Raw genomic sequence first — 25,004 nt, 5'->3', positions numbered from 1 at the left:
GCCTTTGAGTTTAATTTAATTTGGGCTAATTTAGTTAGCATTACAGCTACAACGGTGCCCACATCTATCACTTTTCATTAGGTGTACTGAATTCGTTCCAGATTGTGAACAGCACCTGTGAGAAATGAATGAACCTGTGCTATGCAGGGGCAGACTATGAAAACAGATGCAGGGTTCTTTCTCAGCCAAAGTTGTTCAAAAACATTGTGATTATCACGTCTGGGATGCCACAAAAAAAACATCCATTATCTCAGCTCTCATATTTCCTTTCTTAATCCACAACCAGTTGACTGCAGATTCAAATTCCAGATTCAATTTGATGCCTGACGCAGCAAATAAATAAGACTGACTTGTGGAGACCTGCAGGTTCAAATATTCTCAGCGCTCCACTGCTACTCTACCACTGCACTGTTAAATAGGTTGGCAAACAGAGCTCTTTATGCCAGACAGAACTATAGTTTTTTTTTTTCCACAGTATATCATCATAGAATAAACAGTTTTGGTTCCTTAAAGAAACAAAATGCTCTTTGGATGCTTGTTTAAAGAACCATTGTTTGTATATAAGATGTGCGAGTATTGGGAACCTTCACAAAGATGCACATAATGTAAAGGTTCTGGGAAGAACAGGTACATTATGTAAATTGTCCTAAAACCTTTAAAAGGTTCTAAAAACTCACACATCTTTTTCCAACAGAGAACCAAATGTCATTCTTCTGTGAACACTTTGTGGCACCTTTATTTTTAGAAGTATAACACACTCTTACAATAAGTGTTTCTAAAGGTTAGTGGCTTGGACATATGGTTCAACACTCTTAACGGTAAAAGTTCCTAAATGGGTCTTGGCTTGGATGTACAGTTCTAGAACAAACCTGTAATTGGTATAGAACCTTTACGTTATGTGGAGGTTCTTTAGATGTTAGACCCTTACAGCGTGATGCAAGTAGGTATTTCTGCTGTTTTGTCTACTTTGATAAAAAAAAAAAACATCCAGTAAAGGGTTCTTTAGGGAATCAAAAATTATTCTTCTAAGTCATCACACTGAAGAATTCCTGTAGCATTCTTGTACTTCAATTTTGTCATATCACCCAGCTCTAGCTACACAGTTTGAGAACCCCTGACCCTCACTGACCCTAACTGTTGAAACATACAGTAGTATCAAGGCAAATCACACAGAATAGGGGTGCCATTTAAGGGCCCAGAAATACCAACAAAGTGGACAACAGTGAAGGCACTAATAAAGGACTTACTGCCATAAAGAGGGAACATTTTCACCTGCTAATCACTTCATCCTAAATTGATACAAACAGATCCAAAACGTATGACACTAGCAAGGTAGCTAACACCTGTTTTTGGGCAAAGGACATTACCCTGAAATTGTCCTAGATTTCACCTTGAATTATGAGAAACTTTCAAATCTACAACAAGAGGTCTATTTATGTACAGAAAGTCAGGGCCCAGTGGTTTCCATTCCTGACCGACAATGTTCCCAATAGCCTATGTTTCCAGTCCTAGCTTGCCTAGTCTTGTTAAAGAGCCAATAGCAAATATATCTGAATAATCATCACTAAATGCAGACTAAGTGCATCATCGTGCAAAGAAAACTTTCAAAACTTGAAAAAGAGGTTCCTCTTGAAGTTGCCTGAATTCAACAAACGCAATAGACCAAATGATAAAAATCAACATTAACAACTAAGTAAGGTTAAAAAATAGCTTTTCACAGAACAGAGCTCTCCTTAAAGCAGCCAGTCTACTTCTTCCATAATTACCTACCTACATCTGAGCTCTCTCTCATCTCTGTGTGAAATAAGTGGACTGTGGGAGCACAGTGTGCTTATAATGACAATAATTGCCATTAAGCTGCTGCAAAGATGGCCCACCTGATCCTGGGACTTCTTTTTCTTCTTCTTCTTTCCCCAGCAGCCCGAACTCTCTCCATCTTTGCCGTTGGCATCACTGCATAGCAGGCCGTCTAACTCATCTGTGCCCATCTGCTGTCCCTGAGAAGTTTCTGCTGCGAGTCGATATGAGAGGTTCCTCAAGATACACACACAGTTTTCTATGGTCTGAGGAGAGAGAGAGAGAAAATGGGAGCAAGACAGAGAGAGACAGAGACAGAGAGAGAGAGAGAGAGAGAGAGAGAGAAAGAGAGAGAGAGAGAGAAAGAAAGAAAGAGTTTTAGACAATGGTTCACAAACTGTGGTATATGGTCTATGTGTGGTACCTGAGGTGTCCCATGCTAGTATGCGAGATTGTCGTGACCACAATTTTCATGTTTTCTGTCTTTTTGGGGGATTTTTTTCCCAAAATTGCCCCTAAATTAGTCATATCCAGTTCTAATCCTGTCACACAAGGTGGGAGTGTGAAGGCTAGCACGTTGTTCCTCCGAGACATGTAAAGCTCCACTGCTAATGCAACATCATCGGGCAGCTCAACATGCTTGGAAGAGAACACTAACTGCCAATTCTGCTATGGCATTTAACAGATGTCTGTGTTGGCTAGCATTACTTTGAGAGACAGGAATGAAGCAGGGCCAGTCTACCCACTCATTTGCAAATATTTGACCATTCATATTACTCCTTCAGAGATTAAGTGCTTCAAAATGGTAAGTCTGATGTCTAGCTCCTATTAAATCACTAGTATATGGTACTCGGATGTTTTCCTTTGATGGTGATGATGCTTGGTTGTTCTAAAAAGATTGAGAACTACTGGTTTAAAACTTTGCAAGGCCCATACCCTACATTTTTCTTCCTGAGGTCCACTTATTATTGATGCACTAAAAAAGTCACAATTCATTTTTACCAACCTCGCTTTATTCCTTAAAATTAAACAGGCTGTTTGTCACTGTAATATCTAAATGAGCTCTGTTGTGATTGGCCACTCTGAGCCGAGTTTTCCCTCATTCAAAAAGATGTCAGGGCTGAAACACTTCTTATAACTTCAGCGTGAATGGGCGGGGCTAAACTGCTGTAGGCTGAATAGGTGGATATCCACTGATAAGCCAAAATATTATGATCAATATGCCTAATATGCTGTTGGTTCCCCCGCATGCTGCCAAAACAACTCCGTCTCGTTGAGCCATGGACTCTACAAGGAGCCCTGTGGTATCTTGCACCAAGACGTTAGAAGCAGATCCTTTAAGCCCTGTACGCTGTGAGGTAGAGCCGTTGCATATCGGACTTTTACAACACACCCCAGAGATGTTTGACTGGATTGACATCTGGGAAATTCGGATGCCAGGGCAACACCTCAAACTCTTCATCATGTTCCTCAAACTATGTCAAACTAAATCACTGTGCATTACCCTGCTGAAAGAGGCATCTGGAATACCACTGCCATGAACAGACATATATGGTCTGTAACAACGTTTAAGTAGGTGCTGAATATCAAATTGACATCCACATGAATGCCTGGTTTTCCAAAAGAACACTGACCAGAGAAACACTCCCTCCACCAGCTTGTCTTCTTTGCACACTGCATGCTGGTGCCATCACCTCCTCAGGTAAACAGTGTGCACGTACACGGCTGTCCACGTGATGTGAAAGATAATGGGAATCACTGGACCAGGTGACCTTCTTCCATTGCTCCAAGGTCTTCGATGAGCCTAGGGGCGCCCAACACCCTGTGGTTGGTTTGTGGCTTGTACCTCCTCAGATCACTGTCGGGAGGTACTCACCATTGCTGACCAGGAGCACCCCAGAAGCCAGGCCAGTTCAGAGTTGCTCCTACCCAGACGTCTGACCATAACGATTTGGCCCTTGTCGAAGTTACTCAGGTCTTCAAGCCTGACCATCTTTTCCAAATCTAACATGTTGATAATGAGAACTGACTGTTTGCTCTCCATTTAATATATCCCAGACCTTGAAATGTGACGTGTCACTAGATAATCAACATTATTCACTTCACTGTGGTCATAATGTTTTGGCTCGTCTGTGTATGTAAATGTGTTATTTTTTGTGTCATCAAAATGGGCTGTTCCTAGAACTTAGTTTCCATATATGAACTGAGGAATGAATGTATGTTTTGATACTTTAACAATGTTCTCATACCACTTCAAACTCAAAAGTGAGGAAGAGTTGTTTTTCCATTATATGAGCCCTTTAAGGAAACATTTAGTAAGAAACAGAGAAAAGTATTGGTTATATGTTCGCACCAATTAGTCCATCTGGCTAAAGTGGGGAGCTATCCACTCCCCCACTGTGGGTCTAGAGGTCAGAGCTTTTCACAGACTTAAAAACTCGGCCGATGACCTGTCGTAGTTTAATTTGTTGCTGCCAGTGAGCCAAATACTCATCAAAAGCATTGAGAAACAAAGGCAGCTATTACAGAAACCATTGACTTGTCCACTGCCCATCAAACAAGATAAGGTTATGTCCTGTGTAATACCACAGCTTAGACTCTATCTCTCTCAGTCTGTCTTTCCCTCCCTCCCTCTCTCCTCCGCTGTCGACTGAGAGTGACAGAGAGGGGTGGATGGGTGCTATTACGCATCCAAAAGTGCTTAATTATATCTCTGCCATGGTCTCCCATTTAAATGAGATTAAAAGAAAATCTGTCCGATGAGAGAAAAACAACAAGCCAGATCCACTCCATTTAACAAGGTATTAAAGGGAGACACAACAGCGGAGGAAGAGGAATGCCTGCCAGAGGAGAAGGGGGAATAAATGCGGGGAAATTACAATGAAAAATGAGTGACTTGCTGCGGCTCCTTGTTTTTGCCGTTGTGGAGCGTGGAGGACTATCCTTTCTGCAAACAAAAATAATGACTGTAATCAAAGAAACGCTCTCGGAATTATGCGCTGGCATTTCAGATGTAATGAAACATATTGACTTACAACGGGCGCTCGACGTGCCAGGCATGGCTGACCTTGCTTCCACAAAAGCGTGAAGGGAAGGGGAAAGGGGAGAAAGAAAGTTCAGCCCAACAATTACAGCCTGGAAGTTTTGTACTAGTCTAGAAGCTGAATTCACAAACGTATATTACAAAATAAGAAAAACATGTTTTTTGTCTTAAGAGTTAAAGAGTCCATATCACAGAAAAACAAATTTACCTCACATTTTGAAATAAGAGAGTTTAATGTAGTATGTTGTTCATCTTTCACAACAGCGTTCACTCTGCAGTCTATATATGAAAAATAAGCTGCCAAAACAGCCTGTTTAAGTGTTTTCATGATTGACAAAAGCAGCTGAATGTTACATACTTACATATTTTTTATGTTAAAAAAATCTGCAAATTCAGTAAATAAACAGAAATTGTGCCTTAAAATTTGCAGAAAAATTAGATTTTTGAGTTTGTTCTCTGTAAAGGATGTGTATTTATTTTCATTTAGAAAATCAACAAAACATGTAACTTGACTGAAGGTGTTTGCAAACCTTTGTGTTACACAAACTTTTGCATACAATTGTAAAATTAATTGTAAGTGCTGTTGTCAGATAAAAAGGAAGGAAAGGAAAAAGAAAAAAAGTAAAAGGACACAACCCTTCTAAAATGTTATTCTTCAAACCACATTTTTAATTTTTAAAACATTTCTTTCTACTCTTGAATATATACATAAACTTTTTTTTTTATAAACTTTATACGAGACACTGCTGTTGATAATGTACCTAACACAGCTGACTTGTACACGGATAAAGCAGGCAGTTAGCAAGATGGCTAACAAAGTTTCCCAAATTCTACAGTCTCATAACATGCATTACTACTCTACTCTCACTTTACCAGCTCTTCTTTACAAAGGATTTTTGAATGTTTGGTTGTTCTTCCCTCCACTTCGATCATCAGGCATTAAGCTGAGCCTGATTAGTAATATGTGCAAAGGTTAAAGCCTGTTCAGAATGTATTTTGCACTGTCCATGATAGACTGCAATTGACAGGCTACATGACAAACAGCCTACAGCCTTCAAAGAAGAAAATAATAAAGACTTCTTAAAAAGTTGAGAGCATTTTGCCCCCTTTGTTGTCTCTTCGAATTAAACAGAATGTTTGTGGTACTTTACCTTTAAGACTGGCCTGTTCTGACTGGCTGCTCTGTATTGTAACTTATTCAAAAAGCAGTCCAGGCTGAAACACCCCTTAAAACTTCAGAGCAAATGGGTGGGGCTAACCTACTGTTGGCTGAATAGGTGGATATATAATGCACTGCAAAAAAAAATAATAATAATAAATAATGAACACAAAGCAGTCTGTTTTTGGAATTTCCTTCTATGAACTGGGCAGGGAACCTGTGGCCTACGTTTTGAAACTTTTAACTTCGTTTAAATACTATATCAAACAGAGTTAATACAAAAAAGTGATGTAAATTCAGTTTTCCTGACATGGGTCCTTTAAGAACATGAACTTCTCAGTGAAAAAGTTTTGCAAACGTAATTTCAACGTCATGATCAGTGACTGCAGGACATGTCTCATCAGTGTCCAATCACGCTCACCCATTTTCCTTTTTCCTCTTTGATCTGAGCTCCAGTTCCTCAGATCAGTGGCCTGCAGCATTTTAAAGTGAGCCATTCAACAGGTACTGTGCTGACAGCTTGGAAAGTGCGCTGCACGTTAAGAGAGCTGATTTGCTAGCAGCTGCAGGGGGCACGCTTGCAGCAATTATAACTCCGCAGGACAGCCCTAAAACGGCCCGCACACTGGCGGTTAGAGCCCGGAGCAAACGGTTGACTGATTAGGCCGACTGCTCTTTCTAAAAGGCCAGCAGTGGACTTGCTGTTACGTTATTAAGAGCCTTTTATGTATTAACAATGCATACCACAGGTTGCTAGCAATCATGTCCTCATTTGCCTCCTCTAATTTTTCAGCAAAATGACAAAACTAAATATCAAAGTATGTCTCTTTTATAGTTGTTTTTGACAGTTTTACGCTATTGTGTCAGCTCTTGGATCATTTCAACATTGGAAGACATTCTGACTTTGAACATTTGTCAAAAGAAAGAAGTTTTAGTTTTTGTTATTCTTGCCACTACACTGAAAAAGAGACATTAAACTATGAGAAAAACCTACCAGCTATTTCATACACAAATAAATTTCAATTTCTGTATGCTTTCTTTGTTTACATGTCAACCATGTAAGGACATAAGATTATATGAAAGGACTACAATCCAAAGAATTGGTAATATAGTAGTAATAGAATCATTAGAATAAAAAAAAAAACACTTTTATAAGTAAAAAAATAAGTGATTTTGCAAGAAATAAATGTATAAACTATTTTTCACATAGCCTCTAGTTGCACTTAAAAAAGTATACTTTTATATTTTGTCAGTGTATTCATTGCCTCACAGCAAGAAGGGCCTGGGTTCAATTCCAGGCCGGGCGATCAGGGTCCTTTCTGTATGGAGTTTGCATGTTCTCCCCATGTCTGCATGGGTTTCCTCCAGGTTCTTCAGTTTCCTCCCACAGTCCAAAGACATGCAGTCAGGCCAAGTGGACATGATACATTGCCCCTTGGTGTGAATGTGTGTGTAAAATGTGTATGTCTGTCTGTCTGTCTGCTCTGCGATGGACTGGCGACCTGTCCAGGGTGTATCCAGCCTTCTTCCCAATGACAGCTGGGATAGGCTCCAGCATCCCACAGTGACCCAGAAGGATAAGCGGTTTAGATGGTGTGTGTGTTTTCATTGACAAGGAATCTGCAGAAATAACTTATGTGGCTTTTCTATGTATATTTTATTCCATTAAAATGTCAAAGGCACAGAAAATGTCCTCAAATGCTTAAATGACCCTCCTGCAAATCAATCACTTGTTATTTTAAGCTCAAACAGCATAGCTATAATAATTTTGCGTTGCATTTTCTACCTTGAGATTACCAGCTTTTCTGGATGTTAAAAGGTTCTGCGTGATTAAATAGTTAGATCAGAGTGGTTTGATGTGAAATTCTTGTTCTAGAGAAGTTTAAGAAGTCTTAAATAGAGTGCAAGTGTAGTGAGGTGTAGAAAGCATATCAGTTTGCTTGGCTCTGCCTGACCAGACAGAGTTTTAGGCACCAGCAACTTTTCGTTATTGTTTTAATAGGAGAGAAAAAAAGTTGGCGCATCCACTAAACCGTAACACCTCATGTCCACTTTTTGCCTGTAGAGTGTTCATTCTTTCTGAGCCCAATAGGCTCTGCTGAGCCTTGGGTAAACAGGGCGTTGGGTCTGGTGCCAGTGTGAGGAATCATGACGCGGCGCTGGCCGCAGTAAAGATGAGATAGAGGGGGCAGTGGGAGTCTGTAATGAGCTGGAGTTTGAAAATGACCAGAGGCAGAGAGCTGGGCCACGTCTGTAGCATCAACACTGGCCCGCCACTCAATTCTCATTACTGTGAACGCATCCCCAACCCTGCCATTACTGGGCTGAGCCGGCCGAGGAGGATAGCAGTTAAATCATGATTAAAGAATGCCATTTAGGAGATAGAGGCCCAGCAACTTGAGAGAGCAGCCAAGCACAAAACTGTTTATTTATTATGGAGCATCACACACACAGACAAGCTGTTTTCTAGCAAAGAAGGGGAGAGGGAGAGAGAGGGGGAGGAAGATAAAAGAAGAGTGAGAGAGTGATCGTGAAGGGGGGTGGAAATGAAAGAGTGAGCAGGAGTAGGAGAGAGAGAGAGAGAGAGAAAGATCGCACCAAAGCAGGAGGTGGTAAAAAGAGAGAGAATGAGAGAGTGATTGAGAGGAAAAAAGAGAGACAGTAACAAGAGGAAAGAGTAAGAGAGAAAAACAGAAAAGAAGGAGAGGAGGCGAGAAAGGTAAGGTAAGGAGAGAGAAAGAGGGGGAAAAGAAAAGGAGAGTGAGCGTGAGAGAGTGAATAAGTGAAGAAGAGTAGGTGTAGGAGCAACAGTGAAAGATAGTAAGAGTGAACAAGAGTAGGAGAGGAGGGCAAGGAGAAAGAAAAAAAAAAAGGACAGGGAGAAAGGGAGAGAAAGAAAAGTCAGAGCAAGCAAGGGGGGGTAGGGGAAGAGAGAGAGAGGAAGAGTGAACAGGAGTAGCCAGAGGAGTAGGAAAGGAGTAAAGGGGGAGAACGAGAGACTGACAGAGAAAATAAAGAGAAAGCAAGAAAGAGAAATAGAACACGGAAAGGGAGAGAGATGTTGAGTCAGAAAGAGAGAGAGAGAGAGAAAGAAGAGGAGATAGAGCTATGTGTAATAAATGAAATATACCTGATTGGCTTGGCAATTATTATTATAACAATCATCATTATAATTAAGGTTATCATTATCATTACTGCTATTATTGCTGTTATTGTTTTTAATATTGTTGGCTCACAGCATAAATAACCCAGTACCTTTAACCAATCTTCACTCTACAGAGCCCATTAAATTAATAGCTGCTCTGTATGCCCAAAAAGTTTGTAGACACCTGCTTATCCAGCGTTTCTTCTGAAATAAAGCGTATTAATAGGGAGTTTGTCGCCCCTTTACTGTAGTAACATCCTCTACACTTCTGGAAAGGCTTTACACTAGATGCTGGAACATTGCTGTGAGGATGTGATTGCATTCCTCCACAAGAATGTTAGTGAGGTGAACGAATGTTCTGCTGTGTTATGCTTTTACTTATGATGCTATATGCTACTATATTCAGTATTGTGCCTGTAGTATATTCTTTTTCTGACATTCTGTTCAGCCTGTTTCTGTCTGTCTCAATATGGTCACGTCTGTCACTTGTCATGTATAGACTGGTGCCTAATCTTGGCATCAATCCAGCCTGAATAAATGTGACCGTCCAATGTCTGAATGTCTGGTATCTGCACACAAGAAATAAAGAGCGATTCTCCTGATTTGAAGAGGGTTTGGATTCTGCAGTGGTCAGGTACTAATGTTGGATGGTCAGTTCTGGATCACTCCAGCTCATCCCAAAGTGTTGGACGGAGCTCCATCACTCCAGAGAATGCAGTTTCACTGTTCCACAGCCCAGTGCTTGGGGGCTTTTCACCCCTCTAACTAACGAGACCTTGGGCTCAAGTGCGGCTGCTCGTTAACTTGTATTTGATACAGTCACGCCAAAGAAGCTATCCTGAACTGAACCGAGAGAGAGAGACAGAGAGAGAGAGAGAGAGAGAAAATAATAGATAAAGTCAAACCTTGCTATCAATCTCAGTGCTCCCCAGTGCAGTCTGGATGACAAAAAGTAGAGCGTCAGTCAGCCCCTCACACTCTCTCATCCGCCTCCGCGCCTCCTCCCCTGCCGAGCTCACGTTTCTGAGAGAGAGAGAAACATGTAAAATAAATAAATAAATAGAAAAACAAATATATTTTGAAAAAAGTAAGATGATCTTGGGATACACACACACACACACACACACACACACACACACACACACATATATATATATATATATATATGGTGAAAATTAGGTTTTGGGTTGAGGTTAAGGATTAGGGCCAGGGTTAGGGTTAGGTTGTGGGTTAGGTTGGGTAAGGTTAGGTTTTGTGTAATGGAAGTAACTTATTAACAATACATCGACTTAATGTAAGAACATCTACAAGATATTTACTTCAACGTATTCAGATGCTTCACTGATATGTTGTTGATGTGTTACTGATAATCTGATAAGAGTTTATTATTGATTTTAATAAATAGCCTCTTTCTTCTTTTTGCACTGTGTATTATAACTTTAAATTGATGATATATGTCTGACTAATTGAATTAACATGGCTCAAAGTTTAAACAGTCAGAATTTCACCATGTTCAGGGTTTCCATAGACCATCACATGTGTACATTTACTGTGAATTACTGGCAATAATGTAACACACAAACAAGTTAAGAAAATGAGAAAGAAAAGGAGAGAGAGAGAGGAGAGTACAGGGCAGGAATGAGTGTGTTAACTAAAGGCCCTATGCTCGTCACACAGGTGTGGGTAAACCATCGGGACTTGTCTGCTTCCTCCAATCCAACAGTGACAAACATTAATCTGCATATCATATGCTCCTCTATAATTCAGGTGACTCACTGTGAATCTCCCAGCCTTAGAAACATATAAATATTTAGCCATTCCAGGAAGAATGTTTGAGTTTTACACAGGTTTTAAATATTAAGCATTTAGAGCTCATCAAAAAGGACACTATTAATTTTGAGGCGAAAGGAGCAGAGATGCGTACGCCAGTGATGACATAAGATGTTTTATGAAGTAAATTATGTAAATGTTCATCACTTTAGTTGAAGACCTCTTATATCAGTACCATGTCATTTACCTTATAAAACACATTGCAATTAATGACATAAGCTGTTCAGAATTATTCGAGTATTGCTTCACATATACACATCATTCAAAGATGTGTATATGTGAATGTACATGCATGTGTTATGAAGTCCCCATGCAGGTGTGAAGCGTTATTCTTATCTGAACGTCAAGCTTTTGCAGGAGGTGGCGTACTGTTAGTTAGAAGTCCTCTGACAGTGACATTTGTTTCTGGCTATTAGTTGCTGCGGAACAGCTGCATCCACTGTCAACGGGGCGCTGAAGAGACGTCGGGCCAGTCCTCCAGCTATCATAGCTTAAAATACTATCACAAGCTCTACTCTGTATGTGACCAGAGTGATCTTTATCTGATCTAATGACCAGGACTTAATGTTTCCACAATGAAGACGACTCATTGGAATTTTAAACAGTTCCTCTTTAGTAAGCTTTCTTTTTATTTCGCCCATGGCAAACTTTGTTGTACACATACAAGACAATACTAGAGAGAAAATGCGTGAGCAAACCTTACCTAGGCATATTCCTACAAATTAATACATTAAAAAAAAAAATTAAATCAGTCATTGTAAATAAAATTTTTAAAAAGTTTTATAAAGATCATAACAAACCCTCATATCTCCAATAACAGCACCAGGAAAAATATTCATAAAGTGTAATTCCACTGATCTTTCAAAATTCTTGCATAATTCAAACCTTTAGAGGTAAACAAAGTCATATAGAGTGATTTAATGTGAAATGCACCATTCTAGAGTGAGAACCATTCACAGTGGTGGTGATAGGAACCAGACATCTCAAGAGTTTAATGCCTCTAAAAGCTCCCTCACAGAAGGATATTGCATGAAATGGTTATGAGTGCACTGCCTGAATCTTGAGATATCACTTTATGATAGTTCTGCAATAAACGTCTGGCTTAAAATGTCATTTTTTTTTTTACAACATTTGCAAGGTAGAGAGGAACATGCCGGGCATTATAAGACAAAACAGTCCCCAGGCAAATTCTTTTTTCTCTTGATTTTCAATTATTTTATTTATGTGAATTTAGTCATTCTGGGGCTCTGGGCAAAAGAAAGAAATGGGGCCTCCTGGATGTACATTTTTAAAATAGTTGAAGCTTTGGGCTCCTGAGTGGTGTAACCATCCTGAGTGGTGTAACCATCTACACTGCAAAAGATGATATCTTAGCAAATGAAATCGTCGCAGTTGATAAATCTAACTCAGTTGATCTAATTGGTAAATCTATAACTACTCATTTTGTGATTATAAGAACATTCTATTTTATATAACATTATATTTTATATAACATTATACGATTATTATGTATTATGTAGGGTCTACAAAACCTACATTTTTCTTGTATTTGATTTCTGTCCCTGAGGTCCACTTATAATGCTTGTATGGGTTTATATACCAAAAACAGTCATAATTTAAGTTTACATGACCATTTTCCAACCTCTCTTTATCCCTTAGAATTAAACAGGCTGTTTTTGTTGCTGTGCCTTTAAGACTAATAAATGTAAATGAGCTCTGTCCTGATTGGCTGCCCTGTATTGTGCCTCAAAGCTGTTCAAGGTGAAACACTCCTTATAACCTCTGTCATAACCAACCAAACTGTTGACTGGCACTATATTGATCATTCTACTGAACTGGTTCAAAGTCAGAGCTAAAAACACATTTCAGATGTTTAACTGATTAAAACTTTATACTTTTTTTTTTGCTTTGAGTGGCCCTGTGACTTAATTATGTTTATTTTATTGAAACAAATGACTGAGCATTCCATTTTATCACTACTACAATAACAATACTGAAACTTCAAGAGTTTCAGTAAAGACTGTTTCAGTAGTGACAATTTTAGCTCATTTTGAGCAGAACTCAAAAACGCTAGTCAGAACATGACTAGCAAACACAGCTTTGAATAGCTGTACACACACAAAAAGCACAAAAGGGTTTAATTAATTGCAAAAAAAAAATGTGTTTCAGTAGTGACCATTCCTACGGTCACACTCAGACTTTGGGACACTTTTACTTCAAAACAATAGGATCTAACTGCTCATCATGTGGCCATGAGGGACAAGGATACAGTCTCACTTCCTGCTCTAAAATGCAGGGGTGGGGCTAAAATAATGTTCCACCTACAGACTAAAACTCAGTATGTTTCGGTAGTGACATGAAAATGTGGAACAGCATTTTTTTAATAAAGTTTTTTATATAAAAATTAAACTCATAAAACAAATCATAAATCTACCTTCTCTATTTTTTGATGTTTTCCAATTTTCTCTTCAATTTGGTCAGGTCCAATTGCAGTCCAAGTCCACTCCCCCCAATCACAAGATACTACCAGCCCTTAAGAGGGTGAAGGCTATATGCTTCCTCAGAGTCATGCGAAACCAGCCAGCACATCTTTATGAATTGCCACTAATGCAATGTCATTGGAACACACTTGGAGTAGAATGCCAGTTGTCACATCAGCAAAGAGACGTCTGCATCGAGTCATAGTATTAATTTAAAATCATATAAGACAATGACACTGATCAAAATAAAGATAATGCAGTAGAATGGTCCCTATATCAGATACAATAAAAGGCACAAAAAAAAAGCTAAAAACTAAACGCAGTACAAATCAGTGCTGCTGTACATGCATAAGCACCAAGCTCCTTTTAAGAAAACAACAAAAGATGTCTTTGTAAAATTAATAGCTTGAGAACGTCAGTCTCTTTCAGTATGAATGCACCACATCACACTGTGCAACACTGTACAACGTCCTTGTAGGAACTGAATAGCGCAGCAGAGAGGCAGCGTCACGACATCATTCAAAGCTACTGCTTATCTGTGTCCACTGAACTTAACAGCAAATCAAAGTCATATTCGAGATTCCATTACGATTCATTAGGTAACGTGTCACTGCAGTCTGATCTAGGCTAAAGCCCCCCGGGTCCACGGCCCAGACAAATGACACACATACGTCTATGCCACAGCACTGTGAATCACCCCAGGGGACTCATACAAGCCCTTCTAAACAAAATGCAATTTCACACACACGGCTTGGAATGGGAGACGAGACGTTCTTGGCTAATTTGCTCTCGCTTCATTCAGTCCCACCTCAATCGATGGCTACATTTCATTTTGTGCAATTGGTAGATGAGTGGGAAACGAAATGATGACATTTGCGCTCAGAAAACGCTTCCCTTTCAAACGCATTAACTTGGCAAAGGCATTAGAGATATATCATTTAGCTTGTGCTGATAATACGGGGCATTAGCAGCATAAACTCCACGACTTCATTTCTTTCATAGCCTCGCCTTATTAGGTTATTAAATATTCAACGTGGCTGGCAGTGCCGTCTTCTAATTCACAAACTTACTTTAAATATATGTGCTGCATCTGATTTGGTGTATGCTAATGCTCATCAGCAAAAAGTCTGGCTGCCAGGACCTCTTTCTAATGACTAAAGTAAATATGGATGGGACAACAATGCTGTCGATTATTCTTGACCTGCAGTGCCATATATGTCATCAGTGCCCAGTGTTGTGTGTTAGCAGGAAGCTGAATAAATGCTCACTGAGTTAACTTGAACCTTATCAACTCCAGGAGCAATTCAGGGACTGGATTCACAAAAGCTTTCCAAAGAAAAATATGAAGGACATTTGAACAAGCACTGCAGGAATGAGGAATTTGTGATAATGTTCATCCCAAAAATCTTTTCAAATATTCTCTTATGAAAGTTGTAATGATTTTCTTGCGTTCACCGTTGTAAATCTTTATCCATGCCAAAGATAAGAGTCAGGAGGACACAGAAATAAGCACTCCAATCAATAACTGTTTTGAATTTGGAGCTAGACGAGAGTCAATATCTGCACTGAAGATTAAAGGAAAATGGAGACACAACATTGGCACTCAGACTAGTCACATGATCAGACATGAGTGAGCTTTGCAACTTCAGAATAAAAAGAAAAAATAAACATTTTCCACAACACTGTTGCATACATAATGTAACATAAACCATTACAATTCACAGCATGTCACAGTGCGGAACGTGGAATTATCTTTAGTGCCAGGTTTCAGAAACATTTCAGAACATATTTCCAAAAACAGTACTTTGTCAATGTTGTATGTGCCTCATATCCAACTTGTACTATATGGCTGAAAGTTTGTAGACACCTGCTCAGCTAACATTTCTTCGGAAATCAACAGTATTAATCGGGAGTTTGCCCCTCTCTGCTGAAGTAACAGTTTCTACTCTTCTCGAAAGACTGTACACCAGGTGTTGAAACATTGCTGTGCTGTGTTTTAAATAAATTGCTGTACAAAATGGTAACTTTACACGAGAAAGAAAAAACAGTTTTAACCTGTAATGGAAGTTAATGTAAATTTTTTTTCCATGTAATTATGGAACATTTCTGTTGGTCCATTCATCACAAAGTGTGTAATGGGCTCAAATTACACAAAAAAGTAAAAGAAAATCACAAAAAAATGGAGATATAAGGTTTTTGGTGACAGAGATGAAATATACAGTAAAAACAGACAAGAAACAGTTTTTATTTTTTTTTTTAAGAAGTTCACTTTAACTTTATAACTTGGAAGTTAATAAAATCAGCACTTTTTTATTGTTGGTTCTGAAGACTCCACGATGCGAGGCGTTTTTCTGAAATACTTTGATTCTTCATTTAGCAGTAAACGACAGACACCTCTCTCCTTTAAATGATAAATAACACCCACCTTTTTCACACAGAAAGATCCTCTGAAACAGTCTTTCACATTAAAAGTTCTATCAGTGATTTGTGAAAAGTTGATGTGCTGAAGTGTCTGCTGCCGGCACACCATTAACAGCGTTATTGATGCTCGGCTGTTCATATCGGTGCAGTGGCTTCATGTGGCCTAATAGTGATTGTCCATCTCTCCTTGATGGGGCTTTGCTAGAGCTGGGGGCTTATTGATATCCATTTCTGCTTTTGTGTTTGTGTACTGCACTCTGGGCAGTTTGTAATGAGTCTCTAAACAAAGGCACTGATCAATCTACATCACTTCGTCTCTTATGGGAAGTTCAACTGCACGCGCATGTTTTATACAGTGGTGAGAAAAAGTGTTTGTCCCCTTCCTGATTTCTTATTCTTTTGCATGTTTGTCACACATAAATGTTTCAGATCAGCAAACAAATTTAAATAAGACAAAGATAACACAAGTAAACAAACACAAAATGCAGTTCATAAATGAAGATCTTTATTATTAAGGGAAAAAGAAATCCAAACCTACAGGGCCCTGTGTGAAAAAGTGATTGCCCCCACCCATTAAGACATAAATTAACTGTGGTTTATCACATCTTTGGAAAGCTGAGTTCAATTTCCCTAGCCACACCCAGGCCTAATTACTGCCACACCTGTTCTCAATCAAGAAATCACTTAAATAGGACCTGCCTGACAAAGTGAAGTAGATCAAAAGATCCTCAAAAGCTAGACATCATTGCTGCTATCCAAAGAAATTCAGGAACAAATGAGAAGCAAAGTAATTGAGATCTATCAGTCTGGAAAAGGTTATAAAGCCATTTCTAAAGCTTTGGGGCTCCAGCGAACCACAGTGAGAGCCATTATCCACAAATGGTGAAAACATGGAACAGTGGTGAACCTTCCCAAGAGTGGCCGGCCAACCAAAATTACCCCAAGAGCACAGTGACGACTCATCCAAGAGGTCACAAAGACCCCACAACAACATCCAAAGAACTGCAGGCCTCACTTGCCTCAGTTAAGGGTCAGTGTTCATGACTCCACCATAAGAAAGAGACTGGGCAAAAATGCCCTGCATGGCAGAGTTCCAAGACGAAAACCACTGCTGAGCAAAAAGAACATAAAGGCTCGTCTCAGTTTTGCCAGAAAACATCTTGATGATCCCCAAGACTTTTGGGAGAATGCTCTGTGGACTGACGAGACAAAAGTTGAACTTTTTGGAAGGTGTATGTCCCATTACATCTGGCGTAGAAGTAACACAGCATTTCAGAAAAGGAACATCATACCAACAGGAAAATATGGTGGTGGTAGTGTGATGGTCTGGGGCTGTTTTGCTGCTTCAGGACCTGGAAGACTTGCTGTGGTAAATGGAACCATGAATTCTGCTGTCTACCAAAAATTCCTGAAGGAGAATGTCCGGCCATCTGTTTGCAACCTCAAGCTGAAGCGCACTTGGGTTCTGCAGCAGGACAATGATCCAAAACACACCAGCAAGTCACACACCAACTGCCCAGACTTTGGAGTGGCCTAGTCAAAGTCCTGACCTGAATCCGACTGAGATGCTGTGGCATGACCTTAAAAAGGCGGTTCATGCTTGGAAACCCTCCAATGTGGCAGAATTAGAACAATTCTGCAAAGATGAGTGGCCAAAATTCCTCCACAGCACTGTAAAAGACGGATTGCCAGTTGTTGCTGCTAAGGGTGGCCCAACCAGTTATCAGGTTTAGGGTGCAATCACTTTTTCACACAGGGCCCTGTAGGTTTGGATTTCTTTTTCCCTTAATAATAAAGACCTTCATTTATAAACTGCATTTTGTGTTCACTTGTATTATCTTTGTCTAATATTTAAATTTGTTTGGTGATCTGAAACATTTAAGTGTGACAAACATGCAGAAGAATAAGAAATCAGGAAGGGGGCAAACACTTTTTCACACCACTGTATATGTTAAACAGTGCAGGAAAAGAGTGCAAGTTTACAAGTGAGACAGTGGATACAGAGGAGGCGGTAGGGTGGGGTGCCACAGTAAACACAAGGGAAAGATGGACTGCCCATCAAAAGTTTGGAGACACCTGTATTTGCTATAAATGAGCATATCACATATGTAAACATTTGTGACAGTATTAGTAACCGTGCTACCTTGGGAATAAAGCCCACATGTTTAATCGCCTTGTTGTGATGTCAGCACATAACCACCTTTGGACCAATATGTGCTTTAAAAAAAACAAAAACCTGTCAAATAATTATTTAGGCAAAAACATATTCTCCAAACCAAGGAAGACACTTTGATGGACATGAAGTGTTTGAGCAAAACATACCCAAAGTATTAGCAAATGGTTGTTTTAAGTTAACAAAACCTTTGCAGGGTAGCATTCGTAAGTTTACATGACTATCAACACAAGTTAAATAAATAGATAAAGCTAAATAGATAAATAAAGCTAGACAAAATAAAGATAAATAGATAATAAAACAACTGATCACCTTTATTTCACAGATATTTGACATATGATAAAATACTCTAAGCCAGAGCCATCTGTAAGTAGGTAACCAAACGGACAAAATGTCTGATGGGACTGCGTCAGGTGAGCCCCAGCGAGTGGGGAAATGTATTTACCTAACTGAGAGGGAGAGCAAAAACATTAAGAAAAGTTTTGACTCAACTAAGTTTGATCTGGGTGAACTCTGGTGTCCCCAGGTTGAGTTAACTTAAAAGCAGTGTAACAAGTTACTGTGTGATTTTAAATTGGGTTGATTTTCATTTTTAACAGTGTAGCTGAACTACTGTAACTGCTGAATGACCGTAAAATATATTTCTAAGAAATTAAATAACTAATTTTGCAGATATGTACCAACACTGAGAACGCCTATTTTTACTGTTAATTAACCAGTTTTGTCTGGCATCCCTGCTGTAAGACCCTTTACCGTTGTTTACAGAATTTTTCTGTTATAAAGGCCAACAAATATTCCAACAAATGCCTGTTGCCAAAAAAAGGATGCTATTGTCAATATTAATGTCATTTCACTTCATAAAGTGTTATGACAACTGATGCTTGTTGGAATAAGCTGTTATAAATGTATATATAGGTTTGTCATGGAAGTCTCATTTAGCCTCACTGTTACTGAAAATATCAAGATAACTCATATTTAAAAAAAAAGTTAGGTGTCCTTAAAGTTCTGCTATGCGGTGTACGTAGGAAGTTAGACATGTTTTTTCTTCCAAACTTCAGTTAATTCAAAACTCCATTATGTATGGATGAAAGGGAGAGTAAAGCTTGCAGCATGTTGCTTGCAGAGACAATTTTTCACCCAGCTCGAATGAAGAATCAGGGAGAATAATAATTTAAAGAAGCTTTCAAACTTTGCTCTGGCACTGCCAGAGAGAGTGGCAGTTCCAGTGGTGTAACTACAGGCAGAGCAATCACTGGGGCTTGGAGCGCAGCGGGTGTTGAGCGAAGAAACAAATTTAAAATTAAATGGTTAAGATGTTAACGACATCATTCACAGTAGTTTGATGAGAAATGCTTGGTGGTGACAGGAACCAGACATCTGAAGAGTTTAATGTCTCCCTCACAGAACGTTATTACATGAAATGGTTTCGAATACACTGCCTGATGTCTGAGACATTGTTTTATCATAGTTTTGAGATCAGGTTTATCTATTCATGGCAGAGAGGTACATGTAGAGTGCTTATATGTGCATATGTATATCGCTGTTGTCAGAAGAAAACCTCGTATCTCCACTTTTGATGTTTTTCAGTTTTTGACATAACTTGAAAGTACCTGTGACCCTTTACATTTTGTGAAAATTTCATAATGAATGGACCAAAAGAAACGGCCCAAAATGAGTTCTTTTTAAGTCTGGCTCCATTGACTTACATTAAAAGTAAAGTAGGTTTTTTCCTTCTCCTATAAAGTTACCATTTTGGAGATACGAGGTTTTCTTCCAACAACAGCGATATATGTGTGTGTGTATGTGTGTGTGTATGTATATATATATATATAAAAACACACATACACCCACACCCACACACAGATTTGCTTACTCAGGGATGGACAATACTGTTTGTTAACCATTTTCGTGATACTGGCATTTGCAATTCTGATATAGCAGCTGATATCACACATTTTACTGTGTGCTGTTAGCATCCTTACCAATTCCCAGATGTTTTTGTGAGTATTTTTAATGAATCAAGACACCCACATGATCAATTAATGTGTTGCAATGTAGAGTAATAAAAGTAATGTAGGTCAAATTAATCCATGTTATATCAAGAGTTCACTAATATACTGTAAAGTATATCGCAGTATCAAGCAAAAAATTGCAGTTATGGAATTCTGTATATATATATATATATATATATATATATATATATATATATATAATGCTTTTTTTGGTGAATAATTGGTGCTGACCGTGATAAAAAAGGAAGAAAAGGGATAGGAATTTGGCAGAAATGCCAGCATGGAGACACTGGCTGGCAACAAGCACAAAGAACAGTACAGAGAATGTGAAAACGTGCTTGTAACGCTGTAACCGAGCACCCATGAACACCGGTGGCAAAAAGGTGAGAGACAGCGTATGCGAGAGCAGACAAGATCTAAAGAAAACGATAATTTGTATTAGTAACAATTAATCATCATCAACAGTTTTAATCATGAAAGTGTTTAAAAGTTAATGAGTGAAAAAGTGAGTGAGATACAGAGTGTGACTTCACAACATCTTAGCTCAGTGACACAACAAATCTAACAAATTTTTAAAACCTGTCTTAAACCTGCTGTTAAACTGTTTTATTAGAAAAGAAAAAAGCTGATAATTCTGCTGGAATAAAATATGTACAGTAATTTCACTGATCTGATTTTATTTATTTATACATAAACGAGTAAAGTTATATTTCATTGTTTATTCTTTTTTGTACTAACAACTGTTATTCGTTCTTCTTTTCCATGCTTGCATTATAATGGAAACAGGGCCCTTGGTTCCTCTCAGCCTTTCTTCATTATGTTCTTCCAGAGTGACTATTAAACTCATTCGGGGGCTGGATCCACATTTCCGGAAAGCTGATTTGGGATAACATCTGTTGTAAAAAGTTGCTTCATAAACAAAACTGAACCGAATCTTTCCAGTTGCTTGTAATTACAAGCACTGTGACACATTCTGATGTCATACTAATGGCCTGTTTTTTCACCTTCCCTCTAGACAACTCGAAATGTGCTGACAGAATGCTAAAGGACTTTCCATCCATGACATTTGTAACCAGTTATGCAAAAGCCAACAAGGTGAATTTTCACTCTCAGGAATCTTACCTTACTTAACCTTCAGAAGCAAGCAATGACAGATTTTTAAACTGAATACTAATAATTTCTCAACCATAGCTCATTGAAATTAGCCAAGAAATTCTGTCACAAATGTGGATTCTAGGCTTTGATGCCACCTTTGTGTTAGTAGGTATTATGATGTTATTAAGTTGGCTTGAAAAAGCCAATTTACTGTTCTTTATAATCATCTTCTTCTTTTTATTCTATGCTTAAAATACATTGTATTTTTCTTGCCCTGCTGTTTTCGAGCTAGAGGCACCAAACTTTGCAGGACTGCAGGACCTATACCTGATTAGGTTGCTTGTGCTTTTCTAAGCAATCCGAGGTACGGTTTTCATAAAAAAATCGTTCAAAGACGATATATTTTTTCCCTATAGGAAGTCTAACTGCCAAAAGTGATGTCACAGTGCACATTTCTCACACAGACACTCATACACAGTACACACAGACTCACACTCGTATAGCCTTATGCACATATATATTAGCAGAAATATTGGATTTAAGGTGGCACTGCATTTAAGGTAGCACTGAATTTAGGGTTGCGGTGAATTTAAGGATTTAAGTTAGCAGTTTAAGGTAGCACCCAGCAACACATTATCATCCACCTTGGATGGTATCACCTAGCAACATTTAAGCAACACTTTAGCAACAATCATCCACTATTTTAACTCAAAGTAATTAGCTGGCTTTTTACAGCCAACTTAAAGTTCGTTCACAGACTTTACCTTTCTAGTTATGATTTGAATTTGATGGAAAGTTTTTGTTGTCTTTATAGTCAGAAACATCCTTCACATTTTTGCCATCAAAACAAAGAGAACGGTTGCAGACTCGATACAGACTGTAAATAGAATGCAAATATAATTCACTATGTACTCAATCAAATATGTAATTATGTCAATTTGATTAGATAACAAAATAAAAGTAAATACTATTAACAGAAGAGCATTCCTTCACATAGTAATATCCATAATGTTCTATCACAACAACTGCAGGATATAACTCATCAGGTCCAAAATGAGTATTCTGTGCTTGCAGGCTCTGGCATAAGTAAAGAATGTGCACCCAGCTCCCCTAATGGAACTTTCACTGCAGCCCTTTGTGTGGGAAATTAAACACCAAGCTCTGCTGGTGCCATATGGGAAAACAGTTAATCAGAGGTTATGCTAATGTACGTCAGGGTGTGGTGCAGAGCTCTGGGCACGGCAGGCCTGGATTCACTTCATATAATACAGCAAACATCTCCAGCAGCCTAATGGCAAATGAAGAAAGCAAGAGGCCAGCTAAGAGCAGATGTAAAAGGCTAGTAGTATAGGTTTGACACTAATCATCTCTGATATGCCCTCATGCCATGTCCTGTTACAGTCATTTTCATGTGAATTGAATGGAATATACTCTGCTGTTCTTGAAGGAAAATCTGTCCTGGCCGAATGCAAGACCAAACACAGTCAGACAAATGTGCACGTATTAACATATAGGTACAAACATCAACCCAATCAGAAATGCAGAGCCATATATGCATGCACTGCTCATCATGTAGTCACTTCTAAAGTTTAAGAAAGTTCAAACAGCAGACCAATATTGAAAAAAAAATAATAATAATTAAAAAAAAACCATTGAAAAACACATTGAAAAAACAATTTAATATTCAGACATTTGGATTATGTTATGGTCTATTTAAACTAAAGACATTAATTAACATAGTAAAAATCGAAATATACACAAAATTATCATTTATAGGGTACAGTGGGCAGTGGCTGTCCTAAACCATAACCCCTAAATGTACACTTGTGAACATAAAACGTTTTGTTTTTCTTTTCAGTGTTTTTTTTAAATACTTTTTATTTCTTTTAAAGTGAAAAATAAAGATTTAGATTTATTATGAGTTTCTTTTTTTTAAATTATATTTTATTCAAAAAATGTTGTCCCATGTTTTCATGTCATTACCTAAACACAGTATTTGTCTGTAGGCGGAGCCTTATTTTAGCCAAATCCCTGTACTTCAGAGCAGGAAGTGAGACTGTATCCCTGTCCCTCATGGCCACATAGTGAGCAGTTAGATCCCATTTTTGTAAATGTGTTCCGAAGTCTGAAAATCAGTGAAGATTCATCACTACTGAAACACATTTTCTGTAATTAAGTAAATTTTGCACTTTCATGAAAGGTATTATGTTTTTATGTGCATAAACTGTTCAAAGCTGTTTTTGCTGGTCATATACGAGCCAGCGTTTTTAAGTTCTGCACAAAATTTGCTAGAATTGTCACTACTAAAATGTCTTCAACTCTGACTTTCAACTACTGAACTTTGAATTCAGTAGAATGATCCATATACGCATAAAAGTAATCACTCTAAACTGATTCTCTCTCTCTCTCTCTCTCTCTCTCTATATATATACATATACATATATGTATTGCCTTTATAAATAACTTTTATAATATTGTAAATATACTATGATCTCATATTACTCTAACGGTGCTGCACACTGTCAGAAAAATGCTGCTGTGCAGGTACACATTTGTTTAGGAAGGTACAATGTAAAATACAATGTAAATTTAATCTCAAAGGTACAAAAGCACAGACTGTTCTCTGTGTTGGCACCCAGGTGGTGGAACGAACTCCCACTGGCTGTCCGTACAGCAGAGTCTCTCGCTGTCTTCAAACGCAGACTGAAGACACACCTGTTTATTCAGCACTTAAATGAGCACTGAATTAAGTATTGATTGTCATGTATTGTAAAGCACTTATGTATTGTATTGTATTGCACTGTTCTGTATTTAACTCTGTTCCTTTTTCACTAGGTGTCAATGACTTTCTCATTCTAGCAGTATCTGAGCTCAGGACTGGCTTTCTCTCTAACCTATCGTTAACTAGCGAAGATACTTTCTCTGGATAGACAAAGCACTTTTTGTAAGTCTGCTAAATGATGTAAATGTAAACATTGGTTTTAAGGCCCAACTGCATACCTTTTTCCCCAGGAGAGACATATTTGTACATTTTCATAATCTAAATTTTTAAAAGCCTGGAATCAAGACAGGGTGTGTGGAGTCAATATAACTGAAAAACCAGAACTGCAGAAGGATATGATACAATTATGTTTCCTAACTAAAGTTACTGAAGACGTGCCCTTAAAGGCACCAACCCAATGACAGCTAGGTACCCTTTTCCTGAGAGTGCAGCTGGTCTTTTCTCTCAATTTTGAACATGCCCTTTCTGCTAGCTCTCATTTATAACCAGCAGTGAGGCTAACAGAGGAGAATCTCTCCATAATAGTTTTGTTTTCAACCGGTTGCAACATACAAGTGAAAGACATGGTTCAGACAAAATGTAACACAAACAGTGGAAACACTGGTGCTGCAGATATTACACGTTTTCCCTTTCCACCGTAAAACAGCTCCACACTGCAGACATTTACATCTCTTTGTTTACCACTGCTGCACGTTGTGAATGATGGCCGTTCACATCACCTCTACAACAGTGGTGTAAGTAAAACACAAAACACAAGAAAGGAAGAATCAAAAAAGGATAAAATACTGGGTATATTGCTCATTCTTAGTTCACAGAGTAGGATGTATCACTCTAAATCAGTATTAGGTTTGAGAAGTTACAATCCTAACGTATTAGGAGGTAAACTAGACACTCCAAAAATCACATCTTAACGTGCTTCCGACAAGCAAATTGTGCTCATCCATCACGGCCTCAGCCTGAGTGAAACGGCCTGCTCTGCCAAAAGCAGGCCTGCACATGTGGTGCCGTGGTTAAATGAAAGATCTCTAGCCATTAAATAATCAAATAAGGCCTCCAACAGCACGGGC

At 38.6% G+C, this 25,004-nt stretch overlaps 1 protein-coding gene across 1 annotated transcript in view; it reads right to left on the bottom strand.

Annotated features, from left to right (window-relative positions):
* The window catches only part of ctnnd2a (catenin (cadherin-associated protein), delta 2a), a 547,011-nt gene that overhangs the window by 80,214 nt on the left and 441,793 nt on the right, over positions 1 to 25,004 (bottom strand). Inside the window, exons 13-14 of the mRNA XM_036558377.1 lie at positions 10,050 to 10,167; positions 1,878 to 2,063 (exon numbers count right to left, since the gene is read on the bottom strand). Of these exons, the coding sequence (XP_036414270.1) occupies positions 1,878 to 2,063; positions 10,050 to 10,167 (304 nt within the window). The remainder of the gene's footprint in view (positions 1 to 1,877; positions 2,064 to 10,049; positions 10,168 to 25,004) is intronic.

This window comes from Colossoma macropomum, unplaced genomic scaffold, assembly GCF_904425465.1.
Source record: "Colossoma macropomum unplaced genomic scaffold, Colossoma_macropomum, whole genome shotgun sequence".
Classification (NCBI taxonomy): Eukaryota; Metazoa; Chordata; class Actinopteri; order Characiformes; family Serrasalmidae; genus Colossoma; species Colossoma macropomum.
Note: the sequence above shows the minus strand (reverse complement) of the source record. Positions and strands in the feature narration are given on the sequence as shown.